Source organism: Aquarana catesbeiana, linkage group LG03 (genome assembly GCF_042186555.1).
Source record: "Aquarana catesbeiana isolate 2022-GZ linkage group LG03, ASM4218655v1, whole genome shotgun sequence".
Lineage (NCBI taxonomy): Eukaryota > Metazoa > Chordata > Amphibia > Anura > Ranidae > Aquarana > Aquarana catesbeiana.
The window spans coordinates 585,459,952-585,479,118 of record NC_133326.1 but is presented as its reverse complement, the minus strand read 5'-3'; the positions used below and the strand labels follow the sequence as shown (position 1 = coordinate 585,479,118).

The following is a 19,167-nucleotide window of genomic DNA, read 5'->3' as shown; positions in this document are numbered from 1 at the left end:
TCTCTATTGAATCATGAGAGGCAGTATTTAATGTAATGACAGGTGCACTTTAAAGTGCACCTGTCATTAGAGAAGCTGTCATTTCTGACCCAATTTTGCAGGTTGCCTGGCTGTGTGATTTCAAAACTCCTGTCTTAGTCAACACTCACCCTTCATGATCTGTTGCAGCTCCATCTGTAAGGTCTGAATGGCACGGGCTGGGTGGTCTCCAGCACTTCTTTTGATGCGATGGATTGAGAGACGACCATCCACAACAGCAGCCACATCATCATCTTCCAGGTAAATGACTCGGTTAGTGTGTTCGATTACAGCACTATAAAATAAAAAAGAAGGATACAAAAAAAAAAAAAAAAAATTTTGAAGCAACTTCAACAATATTATATTAATATTACTGATACCTGTGCTAGCGGTTGTTAATGCATCCAGTGGCATCAATGCTGGGGATTATTAAATGCATCCACTGGCATCAAGGCTGGGATTAAATGCATCCACTGGCATCAATGCTGGGGATTAGTAATGCGTCCACTGATATCTGTGTTGGGGGTTATGGCGTCTGGCATCAATGCTGGGGGTTAATAATGCATCCACTGACATCAATGCTGGGAAGTTATTATGGCATCCACTGGTATCAATGCTGGGAGGTATTATGGCGTCCACTAACACCAATGCTGGGGGTTATTAAGGTCAATGACATCTATGCTGGGGGTAATTGTAATTCGTGTTTAGGGGCAGGGTAGGGCAACTGGTGGTGAGTAACTCCGAAGGCCTGGCTAGTAGCTCAGGACTTGAAATTTTGAGCCATGTGAATAATAAGAAATAGAGATAGAGAGACACACACACACACACACACACACACACACACACACACACACACACACACACACGCTAACATTTACACACAATGACAATACATTAGACAGCAGGTAATAAAGTAAACGGGCAGCAAGCCAGTTCCATAATGTTTATCTATAGAAACTTAAGGCAGATGTTGTCCTCACCTGGCATCTGATGCAAAGTAATATTCCACAGCCTTCTCTTCTGCAGGGAACAGACAAGTGGTGCTGTCTATTCTGGGCAGGGGGCAGCTGCCTTTCTTCTCTAGACCTGCCGACATGAACAAGACAAAGGTTATTATTGTGTGGAGGGGTACTAGGGGAGAGTGGGAGAAAAGGAGTCCGTAGACCAATAAATCTCAGCCCAGCCAAAGGAAATGCAGCCTGAGGAAGAATAAAGCACAGTTTGGCCCTGAGAAGACTCAAGCAATCATACAGTTATGTTGTGGTACCCCTAAGTCACAAAGGTCCAACTTTGGCATCTTGTTGTCCCCAGGGAAAGAAGCCAGGGCAAGTGGGGGAAGTGAGGAAGTAACAAAATGAGCTCCTGGTCAAGGACAAAATGTTTTTGAAAAATTAGGAAGTATAAATAAATGGGTCTCACAATTTAATGTGGAATTTTCTGTCCACGTGAATCAATCAGATCCTCTTTTTTATATTTGACCATACCGCACCAGGAATATCTATAGGAGACCCCCCCCCCCAGATATTATGTGCAAAAAAAAAAAAAACTTTCCTTTATGGACTTTTAAAATGAGGCCTAAGGATACCATGATGATTTGCCTTTAGAATGAGAATCCCAATATGAGAAAGTACTATCAGGCATGGTCCTCGGCACTATGCTTTTAAAATGTTTTAAGCTATTAGTTTTTTTCGGTTGCAAAGGAGTTGAACTTGGGAGATGGAAACCAATTAACCCTAAAGAGGCTTTTTAACTGAACTAGTTGTAGTGAATTCAAAATGATTCATTAAAGTAATGTAAATAATCTAATGTCACTGCACTACAACTGGACATGTTAGATGTAGATATAAAAAGTGCCCTGCAACCAGTGTGTAGAAATAAAAGCAAAATATTCAGACTAAGGAATGTTCGATAGTGATCTACAATCACAATAATGTTGTTCCTATTTCAACAGAGTTCCAGATGCACAAAATACAAGATATTGTTATTTCAAGGATTGGGAAATCTGTTCACATTTTATGAAGTAACAGACTTGATATCATTTCTGGATGGACAGAATTTAAAAAATACAACTAGATGCCAAAAGTTAAAACTCTGCTTGCCCATCCCATACCACATCATACGCAAGGTCAGTAAATATAAAGCTTGCAGCACAATAAGAAGATTAGCTCCCATGGATTACATATCCAAGTAATTTAGCAAGAGAAAAAGGCCCTAAAATGAAAGTAATAAAGAAGAAATGTCATTGCACATGGCCCAGAATGGACAGAAAAGGGTAGAGAACTGTATCTATTCTGGTACTGTTTCCACCTTTACAAGCCAGGAGCATGCACAGTAGGTGTTGGCAGAATGTATTTAGTGTAATATGTCGAGAGTTTATTTTATATGTAGTTTCCTTCCTAAGGGCTTGAGCAAAGAAACCAATTTAAAAAAAAAAATAAATAAATAAATAGGCTGTTTTTCCTTGCATCAGTTCTCAACTATTGGCTGCACTGTGTCATTTGACTAAACAATAGAGGAGCCAACACAGATTAGCAATTTTAAGAGAATGGTTTGGCAATTAAAAGAAGTTCAAGGTTTAAGATCACTTTAAAAAAATTTTAACCGAGTTTTTAAGTTCACTGAAATGCACACACCACTTCGGCTGGGTAGCTGTTGATGGAAAAAAAAAAAAAAAAAAAAAAAAAAATATATATATGACAGCTTGTCCCTGGTTAGCAAACCACAAAGATGATGTGTAGGCCAAGTAAAAGCTGGTCATTGCACAATAAGTATACATATGCAGGGATACTTTTATGGAGCAATGCTGCCATCTAGTGGGCGAAAGTCATAAAGTCTGTATTGAGGTGCGAAGAAGTAATAGAACCTAAACTAAAAGGGAGTGTAATGATTTCCTACTATGCAGGTTGTACGGCACTTGCATTAAACTGCATCGAAAACAGTACCAGATGAAAAAAAAAAAATTGATAAATATGAATACAGTTTCTTTTTTAGGAGGAGGAGTATTGAAGTACAATGCTGGTTGAGGCACCTTCTTTCTCTATTATGCATATTCCTTCTAGAGGATAATCGATGCTTTGTGACACTGAAAGGACAATGAGAGAGTGCGACAGCACAAATCAGAAAACACATCAATCACACAAGCAGTCTATGCATTGCAGACGTCTGAAATGCATATAGTCATGTACATCTGGTATGTACTGGCAGTTTATCACATGAAAAAAAAAAAAAAAAAGCAGACCAAGCACAGGACAATACAACAGTGCATTACAATCACATACAAACGCAATTGTAAGAGGAATTCAGCTTATAGAAAATCAAATGGTTTACAGTAAACGGACTGCAAAATATAAAATTTACAAATAGCTGGAATATATGCAATATATCGGAATATATGCAACAACAACTGGAGAGAATTACCTAGCTTTTTAGCACAAGCAACAGATTAGGTTTGCTTCCAGTGAGTAGATAATATATTGGAACCAAACAAGCGTAGTAAGCATTTGGAACACACACACACACACACACACACACACACACACACACACACTGTTGTTGCTGGCAGAAATTTTCCAGCACACTGGAAAATTTTGTCATTATAGCATATGATTTTTTTTCGGGAAAGCAGAAGGGTGGCTTGAGCTAAAGGGGAAAGTCAAGTCACCATCAGGTGTATGGCAGTCATTAGATAATCTGCCTGGGTAGATTTCCCAGCTTTTAATCTAGACTAGTAACTGTTCTCCACCACATCGTAAAAACAAAATACACTATTAGAATTGTTGACGTGTCAAGAATGCAGTCTAGCACGTCATCAAGGCGTCAAGGATGTCAATGGAGCAAAATGACTAGACCAGTTGCATTTTCACAGGTATGTGTTCCAGTAACTATTGAGAGACATTTACGAGAGGGAAAAAAAAAAAAAAAAAAAAAGTCTGGTTTTCAGTTGCTAATCTGTCGCCTCTTATTTTTACGCAAATAAAAAATAGCCACATTTAAACATAGATATACACACACACACACACACACACACACTATAAAATACTGGTCATAGCCAAGTCCAACTGCAGACATAAATGTTATGTTTCACAATACAAAATTGGGTTTTGGCTCCAGAAGACTCCAGGCAAAAAGGTTCCTGTGTGGCTTTGCCTGAAATGCATCTAGTGCTCCTGGTCTGACTTGTGTTTACCTGAACGGTACAATATGGGGATGTGATCGCTGGACAACTTGTGCTCACTCCGTATACCCATTAGAAGTGGGCTGCCTCTCCTGCAATACAGGCACACACAAGTTAATGGTGACAAACCAGAAAGATATATAGTCACTCACTCTCATAAAGAAAGTAATATATAGGAAGAATTTGATAAAATTACCTGGTTCCAACAGCCTGGGCGGGGAAATGAATACTTTTAAAAACCAGAGCAAATGCACCTTCCTGCAAGATAAAAGCAAGAGAAAGGCAATATTTATTCTGTAGGATATAGATTTTTAATCCTTATATTTTCAAACTGTATAAAAGGAACATACAACATGTATAAAGTGCAATATTTATGCAGAAAAAAGAAAACAAAAACACAAAAAACAAACAGCTGTGTAGCAGAGGTAGTGGACAATGTTATGCGAGTATGACCCACTCTTGGATCATTATTCCCCCGGATGAAAAGTTGTGCACTAAGTGCTACCCCAACATGTCCTTTATCAGCATTTCCAACCTGTATGATCATTAACATGATTGTTTATCAGAAATCTCCTAAGCGGTACGAAGGAAGGGACATGAATTGGAAAAGGACTGTACATGAGAATGCATATGCAACAAGTTATAATACCAAGCACACCTCACCTACCTAAACCGGTTGGCTGGAGTACTCCTTTAAAGTGATCCTGACCCAGCCTAAAAAGTATCAAGTTCGCTGGAAAACACCTTCTGGTGCCGGCTAATGCACATTTAGTCTTCAAAGCGGAGTTTCAGCCGCAAAAAAAAAAAAAAAAAAAAAAAATTTAAAAAGTCAGCAGCTACAAACACTGTAGCTGCTGACTTTTAATAAGGACACTTACCTGTCCAGGGAGCACGCAATGTTGATCCCCCAAGGACAATCCATCCATCAGATCAGGTGCAGGTACAGCCATTCTAACTAAGGGAAACAGGCAGTGGAGCCTTGCGGCTTTACTGCCTGTTTCCTACTGCGCATTCGCAAGTCACGCGGCGCTTTGTCAATGGCCAGCTTGTCTTCTGGGATACACAGGTCCCAGAAGACAGCGGGGGGGGCTTGCCGCACAAAAGGATATGACGTCCTGCACCACAGCCCAGATGGATCAGAAGTACACTATGTACTAGGAAGGAAACAAAAAAAAAAAAAAATTTTTTATATCCAAAAACGAGGGGTGGTCTTTCGTTTAAGACCACCTCTCAAAAGTGGTGGAACTCCGCTTCAAGTTAATGCATATGTCCCCGTGACTCTCCATAGGATTATAGCTCCAGGCCATAGGTCTTCAAATTATGATTAAAACCAACAACCTCCTAGAATGAATCCCAAACCCCCCCCCCCCCCCCCCCCATCATTCAACTGTCAAATGCCAGATTCTGGCAAGTAAATGACAGCAAATGGGTTTAGCATCAGAGGATACATTTAACTTGGGCAGAGATTTAGGTCCTAAGGGAAGAAGGACAGACTTCTTCTTAATTGTGAGTTTGTTGGCCCCACAAAATGGACAAAGCTAATCTCCTTACCAGCTGCTGGATGACCCGCTCAACAAGGGTGGCAAAGCTGATGTCATCATTCTCCCGATTGTCATACATATATTTCACCAGCTTGGCAATGGTTTCTGTGTCAGTCTCAGACTCAAACTCATAGCCTTTGCTTTCCTGTAGACATCAGAAACATCAGTTTATATCAGTATGTGCATAGATCTTACCAATCATATTATACATAGTTCCTTATCCAGTGGGCATACAAAAGGGTCGGTAAATTTAAGCAAAAGGCATAAATCTGCAGTGATCCAACTAAAAACCAAAAAGGAAAAAGCAAAATGTAGTTTTTTCCGTGTTAACGGGAATTGCTTATTTCTTGCAATATAGAGGGGAAATTCACTCCCTCTGTTTTTACCATTATTGCTGAAAGTTAAAGTAAAAGAAAATCCCACATTTTGGATCGTCCCCAGAAAAGAGTAATAGAGGGGAAATCTCCCAATTGGGACAACAGCTCTAGTGACTTTAGTAACAACCAGGGACTCCCTCCCATTTGGAGCAATTTATTTTCCCTTCCCGTTTTGGCTGAGGGGGGGGTTTGCCTTTAGTTCTAATTTAAGAGAATACACTATATTGTGATCTTGAGATGAACACTCCAGGGGCTACTTGGTAAACAGATTTCTAATTGGTTGTTATGGGTCACCCCAAATCCATGCACTAAAAGTTGTACATTCTGTGTAAGCAGACCTGTACTTATATGCATAACACATACCGCTGGCCCACATGGATGTAGATCAATTCCATATTTTGTGTACGCTCTCACGTGCAACTCACCAGAAACTTCTTCAGGTCTTTGTAGTTGGTGATGATGCCATTGTGGATCACGATAAACTCTAGGAGGGGGAGAAATGTGACATTAGTTCCTGGTGTTACAAAAACACTCAATCATGAACGATTCAAAGACAGGAAAAATCTGGAAGCCATATGTCCGACACACACACACACGTAAAAAAAATAAATAAATAAATCTTAATTCTTTACAATTTTTTTTTTAATTACTGTAATCTACACAGTGTTTCTTTTCCCCACTAAAAATGCAGACTTCTCTGTATTATTCTGTTTTTAGACCCCAAAAAACTTTTTGGCGTGTTTAGTTTGATATAGAAGTCTATTTGGATACACTGAACCCTTCTACACATCTGCAATCCCTCCAGGGAAGCACTGCACGTAATTGACAGCAGGAGAGGAAAGGGAAGGAGGTGCTATTGCTGAAAGCTAGGAACCTCTATGTAATTATCCTATATGATAGCTGAAATGATGATAACTTAAAACAAACAAAAAGCCTAGAATTAAAAAACAGATATAGAAATGATCCAATATAAAAATGTTCTAATAACTTCCAATAGTGGAAAAAAAAAAAAAAAGGAAGACCAAAATAAAATCTTGGCTTAAATAATTGTTTGAGTGGAGAATGGCCAATCATACGTGAGAAACAATAGCTGACCAAGATCTCTGCTGTAAACTTGTTCCTCAACCTTCTCTCACCAGTCCTGTATTATGTATTGACCACAACAAGATCAATTTGGAGCATAGGTCTATCGTGTCCCGTGCAACAGGCAGGGATTTTACAATTCGTAGTTACGTCAATCTAATGTGGTCTATGCTATAGAGTGCACTTTGTAAAAACTCCAACATGTGGGATGTACTACATAGCTGCTATGAACTAGGATTCACAAGCATTACCATGGGGCTTCCTATGTCAGTGATAAAAGGTCTGTCTAACGTTTCCAAGCATTTCAAAACACATTCATGCAGGTAATATTGACTCCTTTAAGTTTTGTGGTTTGGAGAAAGTTAGAGTCTCTCCCAGAGGGGGTGACATCCACCAGAAGCTCATTGAAAGGGAGGTCTGGTGGATTTTTAACCTCCATACAAGAATTCCCACAGGCATGAATCATAAGTATGATGTTGATCGCTTCAGCAGTATTTACATACACGTGTCTGCTGGGTTATAATTTATTCAATATTTATTTGGATGTATTATAGTGCTGGGGGGGGGGGAAACAAGGAAACAAGCAATTTTCTTTACCTGCAACCCGTAGTTGCAGGACAGAAAATCGCACCATCTATAGCCAGCTTTAGGCAAGATAGACAGACAAGAGTTATTTTGAGAATATAGGAGAGAAGACATCAACACATCACCGGGACTAGGAAGTTTATGCCAGCCTTACAAAACTTAGTGATATCTACTGTATTCTACTCTATTCCTAAAGTCCTGAGCATATACAAGTCTACATTGGCATCCTGTTTAAATACAAAATCTTTCTGCACATGAACAGTTAGCTTACCGTTGTTTTTGTCAGAGCGCTGTGGGTGGCTGTTGGTGGGGCTGGGCTCTCCGTGAGTGGCCCAACGGGTGTGTGCAATGCCCAGGTGAATCTCAAATTCAATATCCAGGTCCATAATTTCCTGCTCTGTAGAAGTAAACATTAACAGGTTTTCAGCATTCCAAAGAAGCAAGGAGGTACAGTGCAAAGCATCAGTAAAACCTGAAGTGAATATTAAATATATCCAGTTGTTTTTTAAAAAAAATAAAAAGGTTCAGTTGTTTAAATATTTATAGGAAGTGTTACAGTATCTCACAAAAGTGAGTACACCCTTCACATTTTTGTAAATATTTTATTATATCTTTTCATGTGAAGAAATGACACTTTGCTACAATGTAAAGTAGTGAGTGTACAGTTTGTATAACAGTGTAAATTTGCTGTCCCCTCAAAATAACGCAACAAAGCCATTAATGTCTAAACCGCTGGCAACCAAAGTGAGTACACCCCCCTAAGTGAAAATGTCCAAACTGGGCCCAATGTGTCAATATTTTGTATGGCCACCATTATTTTCCAGCACTACCTTAACCTTCTTGGGCATGGAGTTCACCAGAGCTTCACAGGTTGCCACTGGAGTCCTCTTCTACTTCTCCATGACGACATCACGAAACTGGTGGATGTTAGAAACCTTGCGCTCCTCCACCTTCCATTTGAGGATGCCCCTCAGATGTTCAATAGGGTTTAGGTCTGGAGATATGCTTGGCCAGTCCATCACCTTTACCCTCAGCTTCTTTAGCAAGGCAGTGGTCGTAAGGTCGTTATGTTGGAATACTGCCCTGCGGCCCAGTCTCTGAAGGGGGGGGGGGGGGGGGGGGTGAAGAGATCATGCTCTGCTTCAGTATATCACAGTATATGTTGGCATTCATGGTTTCCTCAATGAACTGTAGCTCCCCAGTGCCAGCAGCACTCATGCAGTGCAGTGGTTCCAGTAATCCTTGTCTTCAGCAACCTGTTTGCGGGCTTTCTTGTGCATCATCTTTAGAAAAAGCTTCCTTCTGGGACGACAGACATGCAGACCAATTTGATGCAGTGTGCGGCGTATGGTCTGAGCACTGACAGGCTAACCCCGACCTCTTCAACCTCTGCAGCAATGCTGGCAGCACTCATACGTCTATTTCCCAAAAAGAACCTCTGGATATGACGCTGAACACATGCACTCAACTTCTTTGGTCGACCATGGCAAGGCCTGTTCTGAGTGGAACCTGACCTGTTAAACCGCTGTATGGTCTTGGCCACCGTGCTGCAGCTCAGTTTCAGGGTCTTGGCAATCTTCTTATAGCCTAGCCCATCTTTATGTAGAGCAACAATTCTTTTTTTCAGATCCTCAGAGAGTTCTTTGCCAAGGACTCGCCATGTTGAACTTACAGTGACCAGTATGAGAGAGTGAGAGTGATAACACCAAATTTAACATACCTGCTCCCAATTCACACCCGATACCTTGTAACACTAACGAGTCACATGACACAGGGAGGGAAAATGGCTAATTGGGCCTAATTTGGACATTTTCACTTAGGGGTGTACTCACTTTTGTTGCCTAAGGTTTAAACATTAATGGCTGTATTTTGAGTTATTTTGAGGGGACATCAAATTTACACTGTTATACAAGCTGTACACTCACTACTTTACATTGTAGCAAAGTGTCATTTCTTCAGTGTAGTCACATGAAAAGATAGAATAAAATATTTACAAAAATGTGAGGGGTGTACTCACTTGTGAGATACTGTAACTACAGTAGACCTCCTTTAGTTGCTACCAATAGCAACTATGTAGCATGGAGTCCTGCCTGACTGGATACAAATCCAATGGATGGTTTTGGCAAACCTGATATGTTGGTAAATCAGACAGGGTCTGGTAAGCCCCTTGCAGCCTAAAATGGCTTACTCCAGAGACAAATAGGTTGTGCGAAGATAAAGATCTTTATATTCAGTCATCTTATTCAAATCTTATTGAATTTAGCTGAAAATAGCTATCACTTCTCACAAAAATATGGATCCTTATCCTGGTGTTTTAGCTTTGTAAATCGAGCCCTCTATCAGGCTTCTCAAGCTTTCACAAACACATTTGTAAATGGCAGTGCTTGTAAAAAAAAAATTTATTATTTTATTTTTTTTACGGTCACTAATCATTTAACCGTTCCTCATTCTTGTAATAAAAACAATGCTAGTCTAGATTCCCAAGAATGAAAACCCAGCAGAGAATCCAATGAAATATTGCTCCATAATTTACTCCCTGGACAGCCATTGTGCAAGTTACCTAGAAATGGTTTTAATTTAGCAGAGTGCAAATATCTGTTGCCATTGTAATCTCCCCAGAGTGCACGTTATAATGCAAGATGGAAAGGCAGGAAGAGGGGGTAATGCACAGGTTACTGTTAAAGCCAGGGGGGGGGGGGGGGGGGGAACGCACATGTGTTATAGGTTCTCACGGTGCAAAGGAATGCCATACGCCAGTATGAGGACATCATTTCTAAAGTTCAACATACAAATGTAAGACAGACCAAAGCTGGCCATACACAGAGATCTAATTGTTGGCTGAATGATCATAGCCTTGGGAGATCCAAAATATACCCAACATCAACATAGTGGTCTTTCTCCTCTGTCATCGCCCCATATGTGGCATACCTCCATGCCATGTTATCTCTGCTGAATCAGCAGAAAAGTTGTCATGCAGATTTCTTAACAGGATAGATGAAAGCAATAGTGTCACAGAACCAGGAGCCTGAGCTGATGATCGATACTGGAGCAACAGGGAAGGTTTGCGTTGGGGATGATTGATGGAGTGGAGAGACTCCACTTGAGTTATGCCAATAAAATCATGTGAGCTTATTAAATGTTCTATAATTGTGCCCAAAACATTTACACCGATCAGCCATAACATCATGACCACTGATGGGTAAATTGAATAACATTGATTATCTCATGACAATGGCACCTGCAAGTGGGTGGAATATATTAGGCAGCAAGTGAACATGTTGTCCCCGAATTGTGTGTAAAGTAGATTAAAAAAAAAAAAAACGCAAGTGATTTGATTGATTTTGACAAGAGCCAAATTGTAATGTCTAGATGACTGGGTCAGAGCAACTCCAAATCTGCAGCTCTTGTGGGATGTTCCAGGTCTGCAGTGGTCAGAACCAACCAAAAGTGGTCCAAGGAAGGAAAAACTGGCAAACCTGCGATAAGGTCACAGCCAGCCAAGGTTCACTGAGGCACGTGGGGAGCAAAGGCTAGCCCTATAGAAGAGCTACTGTAGCTCAAATTGCTGAATGAGTTAATGCTGGTTCCGATAGAAAGGTGTCAGAACACACAGTACATCACACTTTGTTGTGTACGGGGCTGCATAGCTGCTGACTGGTCAGGGTGCCCATGCTAACCAGTGTCCACAGCCAAAAACACCTACTAATGGGCACGTGAGCATCAGAACTGGACCATGCAGCAACGAAGCAGGTGGCCTGGTCTGATGAATTCAAGCATGGTTTGAGGAACACAACAACATTTGAGGTGTTGACTTGGCCTTCAAATTCTCCAGATCTTAATCCAATCGAGCATCTGTGGGATGTGCAGTAAAAAACAAGTCCGATCCATTGAGGACCCACCTCGCAACTTACAGGACTAGAAGGATCTGCTGATGGCTTGGTGCCAGATACCACAGCATGCCTTCAGAGGTCTAGTGGAGTCCATGCCTCAATGGGTTTTGGTGGTTGGTCCTAATGTTATTGCTGATTGGTGTATGCCATTTGACAAGTTTATGCTCTAAATAAAAAAGGGACCCTAAAGAGCCAAAGTCTTCCAAACATTAATAGTTTAAGTGGGTTTAAAAATGTCTGCCTATTTGCAAATGCTCTCTGCTCACATAAGCAAAAAATCGAAAGCACTAGTACGGCCTATGCATGGTTTCCCCAAGGAATACAGATGTATATATAGAAATAAGGCTTCATATCATACACTAAAGCTGACATGCCGAAACTGCTGAATTGTAGCTTAATCTGTAGCTCATCTATAATCTAACCTCAGGCTCTCTTTATATAGAAAAAATGTACTTCTGAAAAGGCCATTGGCCGCAGGGACATATACATGTCTCCAACTGCTATTCTGCAATTGGGAATAATCGGTTTGTTTTTTTGGATCTGTGACAAAAGTGATGATGGGGAAAGACTATTCAACCCCTCCCCCCCCCCCCCACCAGAAGGCGATGTAGTTCCTCACATGTCAAGCAATATAGAATTCTCGAATGCCGCATACACACGACCGGTTTTCCCGCCAGAATAAACTGACGGTTTTTCTGACGGAGTTCCACTGAAACAGACTTACCTACAAACGATCACACCAAAGTCCGATCGTTTAGAACGCGGTGACGTACAACAGGACTAGAAAAAGGAAGTTAAATAGCCAGTAGCCAATAGCTGCCCTTGCGTCATTTTTGGTTCGTCGTAATAGCATAGAGACTAACGGTTTTCCCGATAGGAATTGATTCCGTCGGAAAGATTTAAAACATGTTCTATTTCTAGGTCAGTCAGAATTTTCGAAAGAAAAAGTCTGATGTAGCCCACACACGATCGGAACATCTGATGAAATGATTCCGTCGGACCTTTTCTGCCGTAAAGTCCAGTCGTGTGTACGCGGCATAAGAGTCTGACAGTCCCTTCACAATCCGAGGAGCTGGGCCCCTTCAGTAAAACCACATGTAAAATAGGTTTAATTATGAGCAATCAGAAAACGTAAATTTATGGCAAAAGGAAATGGGGCACTTTGGGGGTTAGCATTCATGTACATTAAACAAGGAAATGTAATAAAAATAAATCAGAACAAGGCTGGATTTGAAAGAGAAAAAATAAATTCAAACTAGTAAAACGGGAAAAAAAATAAAAATAAAAAAAAAAATTTCACGATAACAGGGCTTTCCAGCTGAGCCAGGGATCATCCCGTATATTTATTTCTTAAAAGCTCACCAGGGTTAGTGTTACCTAAATTCCATTATGAAATCCTTTGGCAGGCTTGAAGCTGCAGGGGGAGGAGAGACGAGGCCAGTGGGGTAATGTGAATAAATGACATTTTCCTGAAACTGTTTTTGTTGGAAAACAAACCATGTTTAGATCAGTCTTTGGGCCCAGCAAAAAAAAAAAAAAAAAAAAAAAAAAAAAAAAGGAGCACAACATGTTAGGTTACACGTCATTAAGAGAAGCTCAGCATTGCCCTTTATTGAACATCCACGTAGGCAATCCTTAACTCCGCTGCTGCAGCCAGAGAGAACTCCATTACAGCTCTCCGGGATACAAGCAATTAACTCTAATGGTGCTGGCCGCATAACACGGGAGCGCCACTGACCATTTCCTTCTTAATGGAGAAAAAAAAAAAAATATTTTCTTAGGGTTTGGTTCACATGCTAACAGAAAAGAGTTATGTGACCCCTGCAAGCTGGAGACCTCGACCCCCAGGTATTTAAATAACTCAACTTTGCTGAAAACGACTTCAGATGTAAGCAGAGACACTGAAGAGGGGTGAGGGAGCTTTTTATTAAATTCATGTGTACAATCCTCTGCTACATCTAATGCCGGGATAGGAAGGAAAACTCCTGCTATTCACAGTCTGATAAATACATAAATAAACCTGGCTAATAACAGTCACTGCAGAGCAGTATTAATGCCAACTGACTCAAACAGGTAAACAGACTGATACAGAGAAATATTAACCATCAGCCGCACTCCAAAGAACTATGGCTGCACTAGGACAATGCTACTCAACATGTGCTGTAAGCAGTGGGCCTCTTCACCTGGGGCAAAGACTTAGTTCAGCCCACCCCCCCACCCCCACCCCAGGGTTCAGAGGTGTGCTACATACAGAGTGCAGGGTTCAAGGGTGCGCTACATACAGTGTGCAATGGCTGATACAGTAGACAGGCGGGAGAAGAAGAAGCGCAATAGGGCAGGAAAACTGCTCAGACTCCCAGGCAATAGTTGTGCAGTCGTTTGCCCAGCTCCCAAATTCTTGTCAGTGCTCCTCTGGTCCTTATACGCGCTCCCAGCGCTAACCTCCTTTCCCGCTGCCTATCTGTGCAGCAAGCAGAACGAGCACCGAGGTGGGTTTTGTTGTAACAATTTTTTGGCTGTTTTACCGATAACGTGCTGAACTTCTCCATGTTGGAGATCATGCCTTTATTCGCCCATCTGCTTACTGCCCAGCTACCCAGAGGAAAGGAGGTTAGCGCTGAGGGGAGCCAGAGGAGCACAGAGGAGGAAGGAGGGAGCGGGGGGCCGGACAAACAACTGCACAGCTAGCCAGCGAGAGAGGTTAGCGCTGGGGGGAGACCAGAGGAATAGGTCAGACAGCTTAAGAAGGGGCATGGACAGAAGTGACAGCTGGGACGGCATACTGGTACTGATAGCTGTATTTTCCTCTTGCAGCAGCTGAATGCTGGCGGGAGGGCGAGGAGGAGAAGAGGGCTTTAAGCTGCCGCAGGAAGATCAGTACCAGCCGCGGCACCCCCTCAATGCCACGCCCAGGGCACATGTTTCACCCTGCGCCCCCCCCCCCCCTCCCCCCCCCAGTGTCGGCCCTGGCTGTAGAAACAAGGGAACAAGGGCATAGTGGTGACAGAGATCAAGTCCCAAGGAAAAGGAAGCAATGCTATGACCACTTGTCCCTGTATAACACAGATGCTTATTCTGCAGTCTAAACATAATTACCTGAAGCCTAGGCAACATGTCCTCTCCACTTCTTTACAGCTGGAAGCACTGCTGACGGCTAAGATCACCATATATGTTACAATCTGACTATATAATCTTTGCACGATCAACTTTAGATTTACCAAAAAATGATGTAATATATGAGGACCTACCAAATCTATGAAATCAATCTGTATCCAATCAGACTCATGGTACTGCATAGTTGTTGGTAGATCTAAAAAAGGAGATTGTACACTCAGACTGAAATGTGTATGTTGACCCTAAGGCCCCATTTACATGGAGGGTCTGATCAGGTCCAGCTGTCAGTTTTTCAGGCAGACCTGATCAGACTCCCTATTTACCCCTGTGGCCCGGCGAGTGTAAATAGACTTGGGCCATGTTTACACCGGCCTACCTTCAATCCGATCCAGTCCGCTGTCCGGAAAGGGATCTGTCACCCTCCATCCAGGCTGATCGTATCAGAGGGCAGTTGGGTGTAAATGTAAAACAGATAGCGGAGTTTGTTTACAACTGGCCACCCATAGAACAGAGAGGCCTTGGTCTGTGTCCGCTCAGACATGGACCTGTCATCCGCCCACTCTGCTCTGATCAGCATTAAATCAGTGGATAGATCCTCTGCCGATCTAAACTGAGCCTGCCCCTTGAAAAAAGGGCCTTAAAATAGAACATAAACATCATAAAGTGATTGCATCTCTGCGTGTATAGTTATGGCATAACCACTTGTGAATGATCCAGACATTTCCTTTGGGGCGAGTGAATACAGACATCAAAATGTAGTGTTTGGCACTTGTGCTTAAACCCTTTCCACCTAGCCCCGGCATCCTGTTATTAGGGTCTGTATGCACAGGGAGTGGGAAGGATGAGTGATCATGTGACCACTTCGCTGGCAGTCACATGATCAGGAGCCAGTCCAGCGAAATACTGATTGTTAGTGTGGATGGAGAGCTGTCAGACAGCTCTGTCCCTGTGCTGGGAGCATATTATCAGCCTCGGCCGCCCTTTGACGCATATGTGCGGCATGTGAACTTTAAAGCTCACCCTTTTGTCGTTGCACATTTATGCACTCTCCAAATAGAGTAATGCCCACAAATATTTAGCCAACTGCCACCTCAATCTATGAAGGGTCAGCAGTGTGACAATGTTAGGCTTTATAAAAATAGAGAAAATAAAAACAGAGGTCGTCCTGGGAAATCCAGGATACATTCAACACCTCTGTGTGAATCAATCGTCAACTTAAAAGCAAGCAGTTTTAGATAAAGAAAAAAAAAAAAAAAAAAAAAAAAAACACAAACAATTGATGCCACGTACTGTTTATTTCTTCATCCAAAGCCTTGACCTTCCCCTTTTTCTTAATGAGATGAATTTTCTTGGAGTTGTTCTCCCAGTTTTTCTCATTGCCACCATCAATACCGACACCTGCAAGCAACAAGGTACATTCAAAGTCAAAAGATCTTCCTAATTAATAAGTCACCAGAGGGCAGAGACATGTGGCCTAATGATAACAGCTAAAAAGTAATGAATGTCAAGAGAGCTATGGAAGAGAACATGGTTGCTTAAAAAAGGAAAAGTATAGCCAAAGCTATGTTGGCTGAACTTCTATTGCTCACAGGAGTGCAGTTCGTTCTGCACTCCTGTGATCCATTTTCAGCCAACGGGGGCTGAAGCCCACTGTCAACTGATATCACAGAGCTGGTCCAGGCTCTAAAAAGATCAAAACCATATGGTGGGGATCCACCCAGAAGCCTGGACTGACAACTGGCTCAACCTCTCAGCAATCTGCTGAGAGGCTGGGCAAGCCCCTCCCACCCCCTCCACAGTCCGATGCTCCATGAGCATGGGGGGGGGGGGGGGGGGGCGCAGAGCAGAGAGCTGGAGACTGACAGTACCTGACTCTCTGCTCACAAAATGATGAGAACTGAGCAATCAGCTGTGCTCGATCGCTTAGTTCGCTAGGTGAGTATAAATGTTTTTTTTTTTTCTTTCCAATTCCCATACTTCTCTTAAAAACGAATCGTTGACCACAGATCATGTGCGTATATTCATATCAGATTGAATAAAATTTTTATTAAAGAAAAAATGGCTATGTTAAGCTCCTGATGGAAGCTGCAATTCTATTAGACCACACTCTGGGTCCAGGCAGCGAATCTGAACCTGACCAGTACACCGTGAGTGATGTGTCTGTCAAAGAACTAGCAAGCAGTTATCAGAATTCGCTCATGGAGTCATAATGCTTTAAACATATAACTTTCAAATATGTAATCTTTAAAAGATCTGTAAAATAAGGTAACATTTTAAGGGGAGGAGATGCTGAGATAATTATACATAAGCCAACCATTGTGTGTAATTTCACTGCAATGAGAAAGAATATATTAGAAGGTGTCGATTAATACACATCAGGAGTTCTTGAGCACTATGTCATGTCATGAGAGCCCAGAAAATTCATAAGCAAAGCAAGGGAAATTTCCCATTCTATCAAGAGAACCAAGAATTTTATCTATTTTAGATCAGATAGGTATACATATACCGAATGATTAATTGTTTTTAAATAAAACAGTTTTTTTTAGCTTCCATAAAACTGCTTTGTGGTCTTCTTATTTGGCTATTTATGAATGAATAAAACCAAGTGGGTTTATCACAGCAGGAATTGTTGGGCTGAACCAAGATCTCCTAAACACGGCCTGCCTAGCTGTAGAAAAGCAACCCTCTTCCTGTTCATTCTTATAAAGCAAAATGGAGTCCAACATTAAAACATTAAGTATTACAGAATCCCAGCTCTACTCACCCGCAGAGTCATATCCTCTGTACTCCAATCTCTGGAGACCTTTGATAAGCCTTTCTAGGATCTCACGCCTGGTGCGGGGCACATGGTAGTTGAGGTAAGCAAAAATTCCTGATGGAAAAAAAAACAAAACTCAGTATAGATAGCGGTGACTGATGTCCAAGTAGATTTAGTTCCCAACAGATGAAAATATATAAAATAAATATAATAAGGAAAAAGTTAAAATATGTTCTACGGCTCTCAGTCTACTGCTGGCTATAAAAAGAACTAAGTGCCAGTTTATAATAGATCACACAATTTACAGCATAATATATATCACAATCAATATTCCATGAGCGATAAGTAAACAGTTTGGAAAGGCCTGTTAGTGGCCAGGATTAATATACGGGGCACAGAACATGGCAGCAGTGACAAACATTACTCGGGTGGTCACACCGCATGGAACTGTCCCAGCTAACCTCATCTTCTCACTCCACATCTGTAAAGGAACACCAATGCAAATGGCAGTTTTTACAATTGTAAAGATAAGCACTAATGAAGTGTCAAAAAGAGAAGTCACATGGGGTTTGATTTACAGGGTTACACCCCCCCCCCCCTTTGATGACCAGGCCATGTTTTGTGATACGCTCACTGCTTTACTTTAACTGAGTGTGACAGCTGTACACAAATAAAACTCTTTTGGTGGTAAAACCTCTGCAGTTTTGTTTTTTTTTTTCAACAAAAAAAAAAAAAAAAGAATTTTTACTTTATGCTATAAAACATATCCAATAAATTTAAAATAAAAAAAATCCAATTTCTTCATCAGTTTAGGCCAATATATATTCAAAAAATAAAAAAAAATCCAATAATTGTATATTGATTAGTTTGTGCAAGTTATAGCATCTACAAACTAGGGGATGTTTTTATGCAATATTTTTTTTTTTTTACACTAGTAATGGCAGAGATGTGCGATTTTTTGCGGGGACTGCAACATTGCAGTGGACAAATCGGACACTGACACTTTTTGGGGATCAGTGCTAAATAATATGCACTGTAACTGTACTAATGACACTAACATGAAAGGGGTTAACATCAGGGGCAATTAAAGGGCTAAATGTGCTCCTAGGGAGTGCTTTCTAACTGAGGAACACAGAGATCCGGGTTTCTGCTTAGCACTTTCAGGCCTTTATCCATCATTTCAATTTCTGAGGTCTATCAGGTTCAGTATTCCAGCAGAGCCATTAGTGTTGATAACTCAATAACAGGTGGGTAATTAGCACACAAACACATGCTTAGGTCTTTATGACCATTAAATTAGGAGCATTCAGTAAAAAGAACATATATGCATTCATGTGGAACTACTCTTTAATCTCTATGGCCAGCTAACCCCCCCCTACAGGTGGTCCAGTATAGACTTGGTCTATAATTAGAAAGCTTACTCAGGCTCGATTCACACCTATGCATGTTGCTTTTGAGCGTTTTTGGAGGTTTTTTTTTCATGCTTGCCACGTTTTCGAGCCGCGTTTTTGCGGCGTTTTTGCGGCGTTTTGCGTTTTTTTTTTTTTTGTTTTTTTTTCATTTTTTTTTACAGTCTTAAAAAAAAATTAAAAAAAAAAAAAAAAAAAACGGCAAAAACGCACCAAAA

The 19,167-nt window shown here is 41.3% G+C and overlaps 1 protein-coding gene across 2 annotated transcripts in view; it reads right to left on the bottom strand.

The window, feature by feature from the left end:
• The window catches only part of LOC141132978 (glutamine--fructose-6-phosphate aminotransferase [isomerizing] 1), a 49,211-nt gene that overhangs the window by 12,366 nt on the left and 17,678 nt on the right, over positions 1 to 19,167 (bottom strand). The window contains exons 2-11 of one of the 2 annotated variants that reach the window (XM_073622018.1): positions 17,547 to 17,654; positions 16,073 to 16,180; positions 8,050 to 8,175; positions 6,536 to 6,594; positions 5,744 to 5,878; positions 4,389 to 4,450; positions 4,205 to 4,284; positions 3,047 to 3,100; positions 999 to 1,104; positions 150 to 313 (exon numbers count right to left, since the gene is read on the bottom strand). In XM_073622018.1, coding sequence (XP_073478119.1) covers positions 150 to 313; positions 999 to 1,104; positions 3,047 to 3,100; positions 4,205 to 4,284; positions 4,389 to 4,450; positions 5,744 to 5,878; positions 6,536 to 6,594; positions 8,050 to 8,175; positions 16,073 to 16,180; positions 17,547 to 17,654 — 1,002 coding nt within the window. The remainder of the gene's footprint in view (positions 1 to 149; positions 314 to 998; positions 1,105 to 3,046; positions 3,101 to 4,204; positions 4,285 to 4,388; positions 4,451 to 5,743; positions 5,879 to 6,535; positions 6,595 to 8,049; positions 8,176 to 16,072; positions 16,181 to 17,546; positions 17,655 to 19,167) is intronic. The other variant, XM_073622019.1, reaches the window with a different exon arrangement.